Below are 14,723 nucleotides of genomic sequence, written 5' to 3'. Positions count from 1 at the left end.
TGTTTGAGAGTCCTTTAGTTTTACATGGAAATAATAATATTGCCACCAGGTTCATGAAGTATATAGTACATATATCAACACTGAGAAAATCACCTGAGAGAAATATTTCCCTCGTCCAACGCCTTTTCATTGAAATCCTAGTCATATATGTGATTTTTTTAAAGTAATGGATGTTTTATGGACAGATTGAACACAGATGCTATTTATGTAGCCATTCATCATGCATCAAATCTAATTTGGTCTAATAAAGGTTGGCAGTATGTTTTTTATTTTTTAGGATTTTGCCACCAAGTGTCATTACTTCCAGCAGGCATGTGCTGGCTTAGAATATCTACATGAAAATGGAATTGTGCACAGGGACATCAAGCCTTCAAATTTGTTGGTTAGCATTGATGATCTAGTTTATCCCATTAACTGTTATCTTTGCTTTAAAAAAAAAGGTTGCCATTAAAGCTGTTTAATTGTACCACCAGCGTAGGCGCTGGCGGTACCCATGGTTTTAGTCCCGACCCGTATGTTCCGCCGGCTCCTGCGGCTCCGCCGCCAAGTCACCGTTACCGCTTCTCCTCCTAGACGGTAAGGGCCTGTATACCCATCTCTTGGATTTAGGTCACCTATAATCTCAACTTGTTCCACGTAAAATTTGGGCTTAGTCGGTATTTGGGTCTAGGTGTGGCACTCATTGCAATGCACCCTTGTCCAAAAATGACAAAATTGAATGCTAATTATCTACCCTACGGAAGGAATTATGGGAAAATTTTCTACAGACAGCTTTCCAAAAGTCATGTGTAGATTTCAAATATGCCCTTGGATTTGACCTTTGACCTTTATTTCGAGGTCAAACGGGCCAAAATTTTCGAAAAAACGAAGTTTTTTACGAAAAAAAAATTTATTTGTGCTGTTATTCAGACACCACACAGACTTAACCAATAATATTATTGGAAAGTGTTACCTGTCGGGTCATCTTTCATCACCATGGATTAGGGGTCAATCGGTGCATTTTCACAGGAGTAGTGGCCATAAGATGCCGAAACTGAAAACTGTCTCTAATTTGGGAACCGTTAATGCTACAGACTCATTCTTTTTTGCATTTTGTAGAGCATGTAAAGCCCAACACTGGGAGTGGTTTCTGTTTTTTTGTATTCCATACAGTTTTCGAGTTATGCTGTATCAAAATGTACATACCATAAACTGAACTTTCCAAGTTTTTGAACCCTTTTATCTCCAAAACTGGTAGAGATAGGTCCATAGTTACTTTTGAACTTGAATAGGAAGTCATATACTGGCAATCTAAATGTGACCTTGAAATTGACCATTGACCTACTTTTCACCATAAACTGAACTTTCCAAGTTTTTGAACCCTTTTATCTCCAAAACTGGCAGAGATAGGGCCATAGTTACTTTTGAACTTGAATAGGAAGTCATATACTGGCAATCTAAATGTGACCTTGAAATTGACCTTTGACCTACTTCTCATCATGAACTGAACTTTGCAACATTTAAGTATCTTATATCTCCAGAACTGGCAGACATAGGACTATAGTTACTATTGAAGTTAATAGGAATTCACATACTGGCAATTTAACTGTGATCTTAAACTTAGACTTAGAATTTTGATCTTTCACCCACTTATTATTATCTTCAAAAGTGACAAAGATACACCTGCGGTTCCTATTTAAATTGAATGAGATATGCTTATATGTAGCATGAGTGTAACGAGGCATAATGATATGCATGGATGCATTGTACGTTCATTTTTTTTGGCCAATTATGTTGTTTTTCTCCAGAATTTCAGTGTATTTTAAAGAAATATAATGGAAAATTCCCTTTTGTTGTAAGATAACGTTATGCAATGCTTCAAAGATCCTATTTTTTCCTTGCCATACAAATATGCTTACTCCAGCTGGTGGTACAATACCAGGAGGCGGTATCGCCTCTCTGATCCTCTAGTTTTATTGATAAAAGTTGCCATAGTCATTTTAATTTAAGAATTTTTCTTAAATTTATTTTGCTTCATTCTGTCATCGAATTAAGAATGTTAACCAACTTTTTTTTCACTTTCAGTTAAAAGGGGGGATTGTCAAAATTACCGATTTCGGCGTGTCCAGGTTAAAAGACAAAATTCGAAGTGAGGCGACTAAAAGAACAACAAAAGGAGGGGGGAAAGGCCCTGGTACCCCCCTTTACAGGGCACCAGAGTTATGCAAAAACAGCAGTTTAAAGGATCAGCCATCATGCGATATATGGTCCCTGGGCTGCACTATCCTGCGTGTTTTCGTAGGATATGTGTGGCCCCAGGGATCAGACGAAGTGCAAATCATCATGTTGCAGTTACAAGAAGTATTGCCTGAGGCCATACAAGGGTTGGCCAATAAGAAGTTGGAAGTAGCTGTGAAAGCATGCCTTCAATATAAGGCCAGTCTGCGCCCAACAGCCTGGGGTGTTGGCTCCATGCTAGGCCAATGTTACAATGAGAAGGAATTTTTTGGGGCTAGAATATTTTAAAAACAACTCTTTAGTACCACCAGCATGTACGCTGGCAGTATTCATGGCTTTTGTCCCGACCTATCTCATATGGCTCTGCAGGGTGTCGTGAACTACAAGTCACCGTTACCGCTTCTCCTCCTAGAACATTATTTCAAGGTCAAACAGGTCACATTTTTCTAAAATTGCTAACTTTCTTGTGAAAAACAGTTATTATTGCATATTTTCAGAAACTACACAGATCTAATCTATAATATAATGGGCAGGTGTTACCCTTAGGGTAATCTTTCATCTTTGTGAGTTTGGGGTCAATTGGGGCATTTTCAGTCGAGTAGTGGCTATTAGATGCCAAACTAAAAACTCTCTAATTCTGGAACCATCATTGCTAGAGACCTTGTTTTTTTTTTTTTTTTCATTTTGTAGAGCTTTGCATGTGCAACACTGCAGGTTTTTTTGTATTATTTTTTATTTTTTTCGTTAGGGCTCGGGCATTGTTCTGTATCAAATATTTCAACATCCAATATTCAGACGTGAAAATAAAATGTAAAATGCACCAAAATTAGCAGAGATACACCCATTGTTACTACTGAACTTGAATAGGAAGGCGTAAACTGGTAATCAAAAATGATTGGACAATTTTATTAAAGTTGTGCCGTTTTTATTATTTACTTAATTGTTGAAAATGGAAGTAAACTCATTAGTTATAGTTCTCACTTGTGTACATAGTGGAATTTTCAAATATCATGGGCCTGAATACCTTTGCTAATTAATTTTTTTATAAATACCATTTTAACTGCATTGCATAATTAAGAATTGGTGGTGATTATGCTCTTAAGCATTATGTAATATAGATCAAAAGTGAGGGAAAATAAATTTTGGTCACTCTCACCTTAATGGCCATTAAAGTCATGCTACTCGTGGCTGTCAAACCTACTGAAAGGGTTCTTGGTCTGAATTGTACCTAGACTTGCACCAGTTTGACTGCCTTCTATGTGTGTTCTATATTTTTTAAATATTGGCATTTTTATTCAGGGATTTAACCCCCAAAGGCATGAAGTCAAATGGCAGTGACCTTTTATACATTATACTATTATGTTAGACAGTTCAAGGTTGTATCATTCCGTAAAATTGTATCAGATTTGGCAAAAAAAAAAATTGTGCACTGCCAATAGTAACATTATAAAGAAAAAACAGTGACATATTAGTTTGAAAGTCCAATAATAATCCTTAAGCACTGATCAAATTGGGAACCCAGCTTGATTGCTTTTTTTTTTCTAAAATTTATGCATTTTTATTTGAATGTTCATATTTCTCTTGCTGGTATATTTTAACTGTGAATTTAAAGTGACATGGGTCTGCTAGTAACATATTCCTAACAGACATATATTTGCAATGCTGTCGACTTTCTGTTAAGCATACTGTATTTTGCATCAGTATTGACAGTTACCTACTTTGTGCATTTTTTTTTATCCTTTTTTTTGTAGTTTTGACAGCTATGCTGGGATAGAGACTTTGAATTATATGTATTGTCAAGTTTATTTAAAAGTGGTTGAATTTTTATGTACTGACATAGGTGTGACACCAGGATCACCATGCGCATAAAGAGATAACACCATCAAGGGAAAACCAATTTACCTTTTAGTCTTGTGGTTTCATAAAAATGGGTTGTGTAGCCTGTTGCACATTGTATTAATGTATCAAAAAGAGGAAAATAACCTCTTTTGTGATTCTTTATTTTCTTTTTTCCTGTACAGCAATTTGGAATTTGCAGGTTGGTGCAGAAACATTAATATTACATTTTACACATATATAGATGACTGTAATGCAGATCTTTCTAGGATGAAGTGTCTCCTTAGTTGAATATAACACTCTGCTGCAGTGGATATTTCAATTGTCAAGTGGTTAGTGGCAGTGAAGTTAGTTGCTTCATTATAGAAGTCCTGTGGCACACGAGCAAATTGTTCATAGTTCAGTGTTTTTTCTCGTGCAACTTCTGCCAAATCTCTATCACTGACAGTGAATCCACACTGGTGACCGCCTGCAAATATATATTGCATAAAATATGTAGGTTGATTTACCTTAAGCCAGTTGTTCCATTTAGTCACATAGCCAATGCCACAAGAACATGGTGATGTGTTAAATTGACTACATGTTCATATTGAAAGTAAAAGATTATTACAAAAATGTTTTAAGTTTTAAATATTTCAATCTTTTATATGCTAAACATGTAACTGAAATTGCCAAATTTACCATATAAATGTGGAAATGCATAAATGTCATTTGGAGCAGCACCAGTGGGTAACCACACCTGCCTTTGGTGTCTTATTTTGTGGTTGTTCCACCACAGTTGAAATGCATCTATATCATGTTGTATCAGAGGCAAGTAAACAAATACCATGCACCACTTGTCAATGCAACTGTGTCTGTCATACCAACCATCTCTGTGCAAACCCTGAAAAGTATAATACTTGTAAATTTATCAGTCATTCTATGATATTACATAACTAGAAACTAATTTGACAAATAAACCATAATATTTACTATTATTATTTATTTATTTATTTGTAAATCACTGTTAAGGTACTATTATCATCATATAAGGAAACATTCCTTAATCATAATAAGTATGACCTACCAATTTTTTTTAATCTGTGCACATTTTGGAAGAAATGCTGTTTGGGAGTTTCTGAACTAAATAGTCTTTAATAATATAAACCATTTTATCCATGAGTAATGGAAATGCCTTTTCTTACTTATAATAACCAGTTTATTATCAAAAACATATTTTGTCGTAAACATGTTGTTAGTGGGATGTTTAAGAAACTCTCCATTATCCTAATGAATCCTAGAATATACGGGAGTTAAATGACTGGGAAAAGCAGAAACTACCAAAAAGAAATAAACTTACCATTAATTCTTCCTGCCAACGGATTAAAACTCTCTTTAGGAAAGTTGACCAGAAACACTCTATTTTCTGAAATAAATGCATGACATCAGAATAGTGCGTGATCGAACTACAGGCTTTAATAGACATCCTTGTGACAAATGGGTAAATATAATAAGAAATTTACATACCTGGTTCAGTGGTGAAGGCCCCATGATGTGACTATTGGAGAAAGCATGCTGATCACTGCCATTTCTTCTTAGGAACATTTGGCATTCAATTAAGTCTACATTCTCTGTCCCTGGGTCACTTCTAGTTCTATTAGGGCAGACTATTAAAAAACGGTAACTATTAGCACAGATGTTTAAGAAGTGTTGAAATATACCCCAAACTAGTATATTACAATGGCAAAATCAGAAATGGATAATACTAGTAAACTCTTTTAAACCAGGTAGTGTTTTGTTGGATAAGGGATAGAATTTTTCAAATTGGCTTTTACTTAAAACAGTACATTATATACATGTATCTGCACAGTGTCTGCAGTAATTCAATTTTGGTGGATCAACGTAGAAGCAATGCCGTTTGCCTGCTGGTTGGTTTTGTGGTGCCATGTGTGAGTATGTGGACAGTTCTAAGTAGGGTAAAATCAATTATATAAACTCAGGATTTTGGAATTAATAATATCAGAAATATGGAAAAGCATTGAAAATGTTGAAAGCAAGATTATTCTGTAGTGGTTACCACTTTAACTAAGGATTAAATGATTCTTACCTTTTAAAGTCTTCACAGTGTCAAAGAAATATTTAGCCACTACTTTAGAATCCTTATTTGTAGTGTTGGCATGTAACCACAAAATCTTGCGTGAAAATGTATCAATGCATCCATGTATGTAAATATGGAAGAACTGCAACTTGTCATTACCATCCACAGACCAAATCCAATTTGGTCCCTGAAAAGAAATAGTTGATATCATCATATGAAAACATAAAATTAAATGTCATTTTGAAAGAATATACATGTGAACAATCTGACTGATACATTCCTCAAATGAACGAATCAAACAACTTTTACTGATAAGTGGCTCCATCATACAATTATCTTTCTATAATCTTAAGTTAGTTGAAACTGACAGTATGATGACTTGGCAATTTTTTGTGACCAGAAAAGGGTTTAAGACTAAATAGTTTTCCACATATTGTGTTATCGCTGAAAGTGCATGGCTTAAATGATCAAGACAGATAGGTCTCTGTGTCTATACATAAAAATAATATTTACCTGTGATTTAAAAACTCGTCGATTTAAAGCCCTTCGTATCCTTAGTTTCCGACCTTCAGGATCAACTTCACGCAATATCTCTTGCACATCAATTCTTAGGATAGAGTAACAGAATAATATAATTTAATAGAAGTGAAACAAATATAGATTATTACTTTCATTTTTTAATTAACTGCTTAATTGCAAAAATTATTCCTTTACTTAACTAACCTTTTTACTTTCTTGTGATATTTCTGGCGACACTGATCATATATTCGCCTTACACCTGCCAGTCCCCCACAAACAACGACTTCTTGTTGAATAATATCCTACATAAAAAGATATGACTCACACATTAAAATGACCATTTATTATGTATTTAACCTTATTAAATTATGATTGGAAATATAAATCATTGTAAGATGTCAATATTTTTATTTTATTTGTACAAGGGGGATTAAGTTTTGGATTGTAACAGACTCTCTATCAGACATATCTATATACTAGTACTGTACTGGTTGGTTGGTGTATTTATGCCATCTCCTCTATTCTAAGACTTGAGTGATCAAAATACTACAGATATTATTTCAACATACAGATTGATTCAAAGTAGGCAGCATCAAAATTATCGCTTACCCTTAATTCTTGGACAGGGACATGTTCATGTCGCTTGATTTCAAGAACATTTAACCTTCTCTTGAGGGTTCTTTCACTGACAGTGAAAAAAAAATTAATTATAATTAGATCCTTTCTGAACTTATTACCCGCTTTAAGATATTCAGTGAGCTGACAACTTTAAAGTTCACCCCTCATGCAATAGGATTTTGCAGATTTTTATGGGAATCTATATGAAAATGATAACACGGGCCAAGACTTTTCTGGGGATTCATGCCATTTAAAATCACCACTTGTAATTTTCAACAAAAATTCCAGGAGTCCAAGCCATCATTAAAAAAAAAAAACCTATCCAGTGATGTCAGCAGCTGTCCAATTAATAGTTAAGTTTGTCACCAAGAAAAGACTTGACGTGGGCAATAAGCAATGAGCTTCACTAACAATAAGAATTAAACATGACATTGATTGACACAAAGATTTCTCTACAAAAAAGCAATTATAAATAAGCATTTGTTGCCACAAAGAATTCTACACAAAAATATTTACCTCCAGGTAATACCAATGTCCTTTAAATATTCTAATATCAAAGCATTGCTTTTATTACGTTCCACTAGATTGTTGAGGAAAACCTTTAAATCTGGAATTCAAAAATAAAATGAATTTTTTACATGAAGCAATGACAGACTATAGATGACTTATAAGACATACAATTAAGCACACATACATTATAAGGCAATTTCATTTAGTATGCTCTTTTGTTTATTACAAAATGGATGTGAATTTTTTCTGAGATTTCTCTTCCAGTGCCAATTACATATGAATAACAGTCAGAATTACAGTGATATTTCATAATTTGTAGCCCAAAGATAAGCTTTGATAATAACACTGGAGATGTGTGCTTCAACATTTAAGATAAATTATACAGGCTAAATCCACCTAATTCAATTTTATGATTTATATTTTATATTTTCTTAATTAAATCAACTTCTGTTTCATGCTCTCATAAAATAACTATTATTTGAATTGACAAATTGAAGCCCAAGAATTAAGAAATATTTCAATTAATATCATATATGAAACTATTTCAATTCTTATTGTATTTTAACACAAATAACTTGGTAGATCCATGTTGAAAAAGTCAAACACTGAATTTGCTCACCAAATTTGAAGTCGTGATCCATGGGCAAGTGCCCACAGTTGACACAATGTCTGATGGTTCTAATTTTTCGGTATCCTGGACATTGACATTGCCTTTTGTTACAAGCACCGACGACACTCTACAAACGTAAATTACAAATGAAAAGCATTACTTTCAACCTTCCTATCCTTAACGGGAACTGTACACGTGTGGTTTAATAATTGTTTCGAGGAAGTCTAATGAAAAATACTGTAAATTTATGTACATGTATGTAATATAAGTTTAATGCCTAATGAAGACGTTTGCAAAACCAGTCAGTGTCACTGTGTCAGGAAAGGCGGCATATTTATTTAACCGGTGTTCTAATACTAGTAATAGTAAAGAAATAAGACTCAAGAGGACACTCCGACTCGTCCTTGATTCACTAATAATACTATACGTCACACTATCATCTGCATAAAGAATAAAGAGAAAACAACTTACGTGCAATATTTTATCACATCCGCATGATTTACAAATGGGAATGTGAGCCTGTTGTTCATAGTCCGTGCAATGTTGGCATTTTAAACACATCGTGGCTTCCTCCGCCATGTTTCTATTCTCGCAATTTCTCGTGAGATATCGTGATTTTTTTTTTCTCTTTTTCTTGATTTCCTTTTGAAATAAACTTTGCTTGGTATCGCGGGATTTCACGTGGCCACGCAGGATTACGCGCGATCTCGCGGGAGATCGCGCGATATTGCATTTTTTTTTTTTTTCAATTAAAGTTTAAAAAAATTTTTTTTTTTCAATTTAATTTTTTTTTTTTTTAATTTCACTTTTTTTTTTCAATTTAATTTTTTTTTTTTAATTTCACTTGGCCCTCCTGGGATTCCATAGTATACATAATAAGACTCTCATACCCTTAGTACTCGAGATATTCTACCGTTTCTGACACCCTATAAATTTCACAAAAATGCACGCAATTCAAATTCTAGAACTTCCGGTTTGGTTAAAAGCCACCTAGCGGCAGACCGGTGGCTCCCGGGCTGCAACATTAGGAGGTTTGATTTCATCGCTTAGATATCTGGTGAAAACAGATAAGTCAATCTGTCAGTACAATTCAAATATAATTAAGTTATTTTCAATTTGAATATTTAGCGTACGACGATGTAATTAATTAAAAAGTGTTATATAGTATAACATATATTTTATGTGTGAGTGTGTGAGCGAGTGTTTGTTTGTTTTTGTATTGTCATGTATTCGTGATGTATTGTGTCAATAATAAAAAAAAAAAAAAATAAACAAATGCTTCCAACTTGACTTGTTGCTTTATCAATCTTGAGTTTATTTACAACAAAAAGGTGAGCCTATTTTCTGCACTTAAACAGTAAGAGTAGACAAAAAAAACTCATTCTGACACAATCCAAAAAGTTAGTTGTCTAATGAAAAATGTAATTTAGACGCAAGGCGATTTTAAGTTTGAGCGTAATTTACTTGTTAATCACGAACATTATTAAGAAGCGCGTTATCAATTTATACAATTACAAGTTATCTTAAAAATTTCCCCGTGAACCACCACGACGAGGAATCGTAGTGACCAAGAAGATTTTAAATTTTGAAATATTTTTACTTCTGGATATTTTGACTGTTATGCCCAATTTTCGCTAAAAAAAAAAAAAAAAAAAAAAAAAAAAAAAAAAAAAAAAAAAAAAAAAAAAACAGAAAGACAATATCCCTATAAAATTCACCCTTGTCGAACACAAATAAATAGAAATGCAGTCAAAAATTTAATGGAAATTTTAGACATGCATTTTTACCTATATATCATAATTTAAACCTAGGCCTAATATCTTAGGTGTGCGATTTTCACCCAAATGTCGTGTCGTCTGCAGTGCATCTCTGAAACGCGTTTACTATCTATTCTTTACTGGTGGAATGATTGCGTTAGTGCAGAAACTTTCTTTCTCACCAGATAACAACTGAAAACTTTGATAAGATTTTTTTGAATCACCATTAAAATCACCAAGGCCATTAAGATCACCATCATTACAAATGTCTGATATCAACCTCACTTCCGGCCAGTCTTATATAACTTCAGGAGACCTAATTTGCATATAAGAGAAAAAATGAATTTTTTTCTAATTTTTGCTTGTCTCTAATTGTTTTCATTATTTTCAAAAAGTAATGTTCCCTTTTTCTCACGAATTGGGACACTTTTGACCCGCACACACTGTTTGTAAATTATGTTATTAGTAATAAATTTTAGATCACAGACGTGTATCCCATTTTCACTCCACAGCCATAAAACTCGTCGATAGCGGCATGGGTATAAAAGTAGGTCAATTGCCTGTATAAAATTGCCATACGATTATTAATAATTGAGTGTGGACCGTTTTAGGGGGAGACAGAAGGGGAAATGTATCTAGATGCCAGCAAAATATTTTGGTTGCATAGGGTCACTGAAAAGCAGAGTATGTTGCAAACTTTTAATAAAAGATTAAAACTAGCCCAAATCTCCAGTTTCACCAAGTAGAACTTTATAGATACCAAGATCCCTCTTTTTTTTTCCATCTGACTCTCCCTAAAATTTTTCGGACCGCGTTAACTGTTCAGCTCCCGGGAAGCGAGAATCATCCACCGTGGTGGCAGACGCTGAGCTCTGCAGGCGACACATTGCATTCATAAGAGGGGTAAAGGTATTCTAGGACTTTGTTGTATTTAATTTTAATTTCATCTGACGAATTACGTGATAAAGGAAAGAAACTTGACTTATTTGAATTTATACTGATTAATTGCCATGAAAGATACTGATATTTTTCTCAAATTTGGCAGAATAAAAAAAAACAAAAAAAAAACGCAAAAGGACATCACCTATCTCCCCCAAAAACCCTTACATGGCATATCCGAGCTTTTGACCTACTTCACACTCCAACCCACGCTGAGTTTGGAAGGTGGCTTGTTTGTATGGTATCAGTAGAAAGGGGGCAGGATGACGAAGGGGGGGGGGGGGGGAGATTTCTAATGTGATCAATCTTGTTCAAGAAGTCTTGATATTTCTATTTGATTATACTATAGCATAATTTTGGGTTCATGCACAGCTGGTTTATTGGATGAAGTCTTTGGCTTTATACATGTTATATTTTATACAATAAAAGACTTGATTTTAAATGATAGACCTAAATTGTGAGCGTTGGAAACGGGGAAGAGCAGTCTGTAAAATACTTTAAATCCTTTAATCATTTTGAAAAATGACAACAAAGGGATTGTGTTAGAAAAAGAACTTGTTGCCGCTATTTACAATATTTTTTATGATAATACATGTAACATGGCTATAGCAATAGTACAAGTATGGTAAGAAGTAAGAATTTATTCAGCCAATAAAAATATTAAAATATAAATATAGGCATTTGTTATCCTTTGAGAGATAAAACTAAAATAAAACACTGGACAATAAAAAATTATGAACTAGGCCTAAAAGTTTAATTAAAATACTGTAAATAGAGAGACCTACTTAAAACCGTTTACTGCCCTTAAAAGTCAGCAGTCTGCTATTGCTGGGTGAGAATTTAAAAAGATAACTTGCTGGATGGGTGGGATCCCCATAATTTGTTTTGTTGTTTTCTCCATTCTGTCTTTCAAGATATCATCCAGTTGGGGGAGTTCTCTCCCAATTATTTTACTGGTGGTGTTAATAACATCGATAAGTTTTTTTCCCATTCCTCCACTGTAGCCACCAGATGCTCAAACGTTAAAATGCTCTCAATAATATTATAATTATGTATAAAAAAAAACTAAAACGGGATCCTTATTTGCAAGTTGAATTCCTAAGAGTTTTATATATATATATATATATATATATATATATATATATATATATATATATATTTTTTTTTTTTTTTTTTTTGTATTTAAACATGGACATACTAGAATATAAAATCAAAAGAGAAGTTACCAGTAATTGAGCCGTATGATAGGGTACATGTGTGTGAGTATGAGTATTTATGTATATATTTAAATATAGTTAAAAATTTGTACCATGTATTGATTATTTCTTAACTTTAATAAATGAAATAAAAAGAGAATTTGATAAAAAATTTGAGATAAACCTCAAACTTTAAAACTTAAATCAGAAATCAAATGTTGTTTTATTGGAATGAGGTAATTACTATCAGGGGCGTATCCAGAGATTTTTTCTGACAGTCTTCCAAATTATTTTTGTTGATCCATCCTCATTTTTGACCGTCTTCCGACAGAAAAAGTTAGATACCCGTCTATATAAAATCTTGAAAAGACTTGAAATTCTGACCGTCTTCCGGAAGACCCAGGAGACGGTCTAAATCCGCCCCTGACTATAGTGTTTCATTTATTGTAAAAAAAAAAGTCAAGTGCTGGTTTCTTGCATCACATCCCAAATGCCTTTATACAAAAATTGGTTTATTTTGCTTTTTCAAACTTTTTTAATTAAAAGAGCCCCACTGGGTATTTTGTTATCTGTGAAAGCCACTTTTTATTTCTCTGAGATGCGTGAAATGTCAATATTCCGTGAAGCACCTCATTCCTGTGACTCGCAAATGCGGCTTTTTATTCTTTGCCCTTCGTGAAACTAAGCCTTATACCTGGTAATTCGTAATTTTCACAGTTTTCAACTAGCATTATTGGTGAGATATGCATAAAGTTTTGTTTACTGTGATTTGTAAATTAATGGTTTTATTTCCCATGAACTATGATCACCCCTCCCTAATGGTACCCTCAATTAAGAAAAGAAAAACAAAACTCATCTGATTACAAAAATTTAATATTTTATCGTTAAATTAAGAGAATGACATTTTGCAGTTTTTAACTGGCTGCTACAGAGGCAATGATACATATAGTTCTGCACTGACGACCCTGAAAAATAAAAGATGAAAATATTACAATGTAATTCAGTTAAAACGTACATTCAGTTAGGTGTAAATAGATGTTGACAGTAACTCTTCAACCACCAGCTCCTGGCTGCTGTGATATAATTAATTTGCTGCTTTAATTTACAGTTTTACCAGCTGTTTGACATAGTTTTCCTCTAAAAAACTGAAAGCTTACTTAGTTATGATACATCAAAACAAAGAGACAAACAAAATCAACTTCTCTGTAAATGTTTAATAAATGAATTCTTTTAAAAAAACTGACTTTTCTTCATTTCTTAATGTCTGAAGTGTTTAGAATTATTTAATTAATAATAATAATAATAAGAAGAAGAATAATAATAAGAATAACCATTTATGTTCGTGCCCTATATTATTTTAAACTTGCCAAAAGCACAAACCGTGTTGGCACAACGTTAGGAGTGTGTGTGTGTGTGTGTGTGTGTGTGTGTGTACATGCACAATCACATTCCATCTGTGTAATAAATATTGACCCTACTATTCTATTGACCCTAATGTCTTACCTCTCTCCTTCACGTCTGCTTTCACAGTTGTTGTGTCATTGATATTGACTGAAGAAAGACAGGAAAACAAATTAAACATTTCATACCTGTGCACAACAAGAATTCAATACATTATTTAACATAGTCAAAGACACATTCAAAATTTAGATCACTGAACAGTGAATTTAAACTCAGTGTTTGTGTGTGAGAGTCTCCCCCCTAAAGTCCATCTGTGTGTGTTTACATTTTTAAGTGTGTTAAATTAATTCCCTGTTAGATTGTCCTAAGCTTATTGTCTTACCTTTTTCTTTGATGCCCTCAGCATCTGACACAATCTCTGAGTCTTTGATATTGGCTAAAGGAAAAAATGATATTGAATAAAAACTTAACATTCCATATCTGTGCATGTTCAAATAGGATTCAGTATTACAATTTTAATATGGAAGACATAGTCAAATATTTAAATGACTAAAAAAAAATTATCTTCTTAATTATGCTCAAGACTTTGCTTGAGCAACATGCTTGTGGTGTGTGTGTGTGTGTGTTTGTTAGTGTATGTGTGTGTGTGCATGCATGTTTCATAAGTACAGTATATTAAAAATCATAACTATTTTACTGAGATTCCTCTCTTACCTATCTCCTCCATACTTAGTGGGTTTACAGGTGTTACATTGTTCTTGTCTTTCAGTTTGGTATCAACTGAAAGAACAGAATTAAATTGAATTTTCAAATCAACATTATGTGTGTTCAATCTTTACACAACAAAAACATCAATTTTCAGAAGATAAAGTATCTTCTTAAGTCTGTCAAAGGCCAGACTTAGCTTGTGCAACATGCATACAAGTACAGTACCTTTGTGTGTGTGTGTGTGTGTGTGTGTGTGTGTGTGCATGTACATGCACAACCACGTCATCAGTGTAATAAATAGATCCCTATTCTATTGACCCTGCTGTCTTACCTCT

At 33.5% G+C, this 14,723-nt stretch overlaps 1 protein-coding gene across 2 annotated transcripts; it reads right to left on the bottom strand.

The window, feature by feature from the left end:
• Window positions 1-4,200: 4,200 nt before the first annotated feature.
• Window positions 4,201-8,981, bottom strand: LOC106177367 (uncharacterized). Of its 2 annotated transcripts, XM_087011787.1 has the most exons (11): window positions 8,859-8,981; window positions 8,397-8,514; window positions 7,784-7,874; window positions 7,259-7,334; window positions 6,854-6,951; window positions 6,644-6,737; window positions 6,140-6,317; window positions 5,560-5,699; window positions 5,393-5,458; window positions 4,735-4,936; window positions 4,201-4,522 (listed from the first exon to the last, which is right to left on the bottom strand). In XM_087011787.1, the coding sequence occupies exons 1-11, from the start codon at window positions 8,964-8,966 to the stop codon at window positions 4,284-4,286; spliced, it is 1,410 nt and encodes a 469-aa protein (XP_086867913.1). In that variant the 5' UTR covers window positions 8,967-8,981; the 3' UTR covers window positions 4,201-4,283. The 2 variants fall into 2 exon arrangements, with proteins under 2 accessions (XP_086867913.1, XP_013415563.2); XM_013560109.2 differs by lacking the exon at window positions 5,393-5,458.
• Window positions 8,982-14,723: the final 5,742 nt, after the last annotated feature.

The sequence above is a fragment of the Lingula anatina genome, chromosome 4, assembly GCF_051362555.1.
Source record: "Lingula anatina isolate TDL-2025a chromosome 4, LinAna3.0, whole genome shotgun sequence".
NCBI classification, from domain to species: domain Eukaryota; kingdom Metazoa; phylum Brachiopoda; class Lingulata; order Lingulida; family Lingulidae; genus Lingula; species Lingula anatina.
The sequence above is the reverse complement of the archived record's forward strand: the minus strand, read 5'-3'. Positions and strand labels throughout refer to the sequence as shown.

Bases quoted from the DNA above. Each gene is read 5' to 3' on its own strand.
- LOC106177367 (XM_087011787.1), bottom strand. From the start codon at position 8,966: ATGGCGGAGGAAGCCACGATGTGTTTAAAATGCCAACATTGCACGGAC. The intron at 6,738-6,853 runs GTTAGTTAAGTA...CTCTATCCTAAG, and splicing joins TATCACAAGAAAGTAAAAAG to AATTGATGTGCAAGAGATAT. The intron at 4,937-5,392 runs GTAAGTTTATTT...TATACTTTTCAG, and splicing joins GTTGGCAGGAAGAATTAATG to GGTTTGCACAGAGATGGTTG.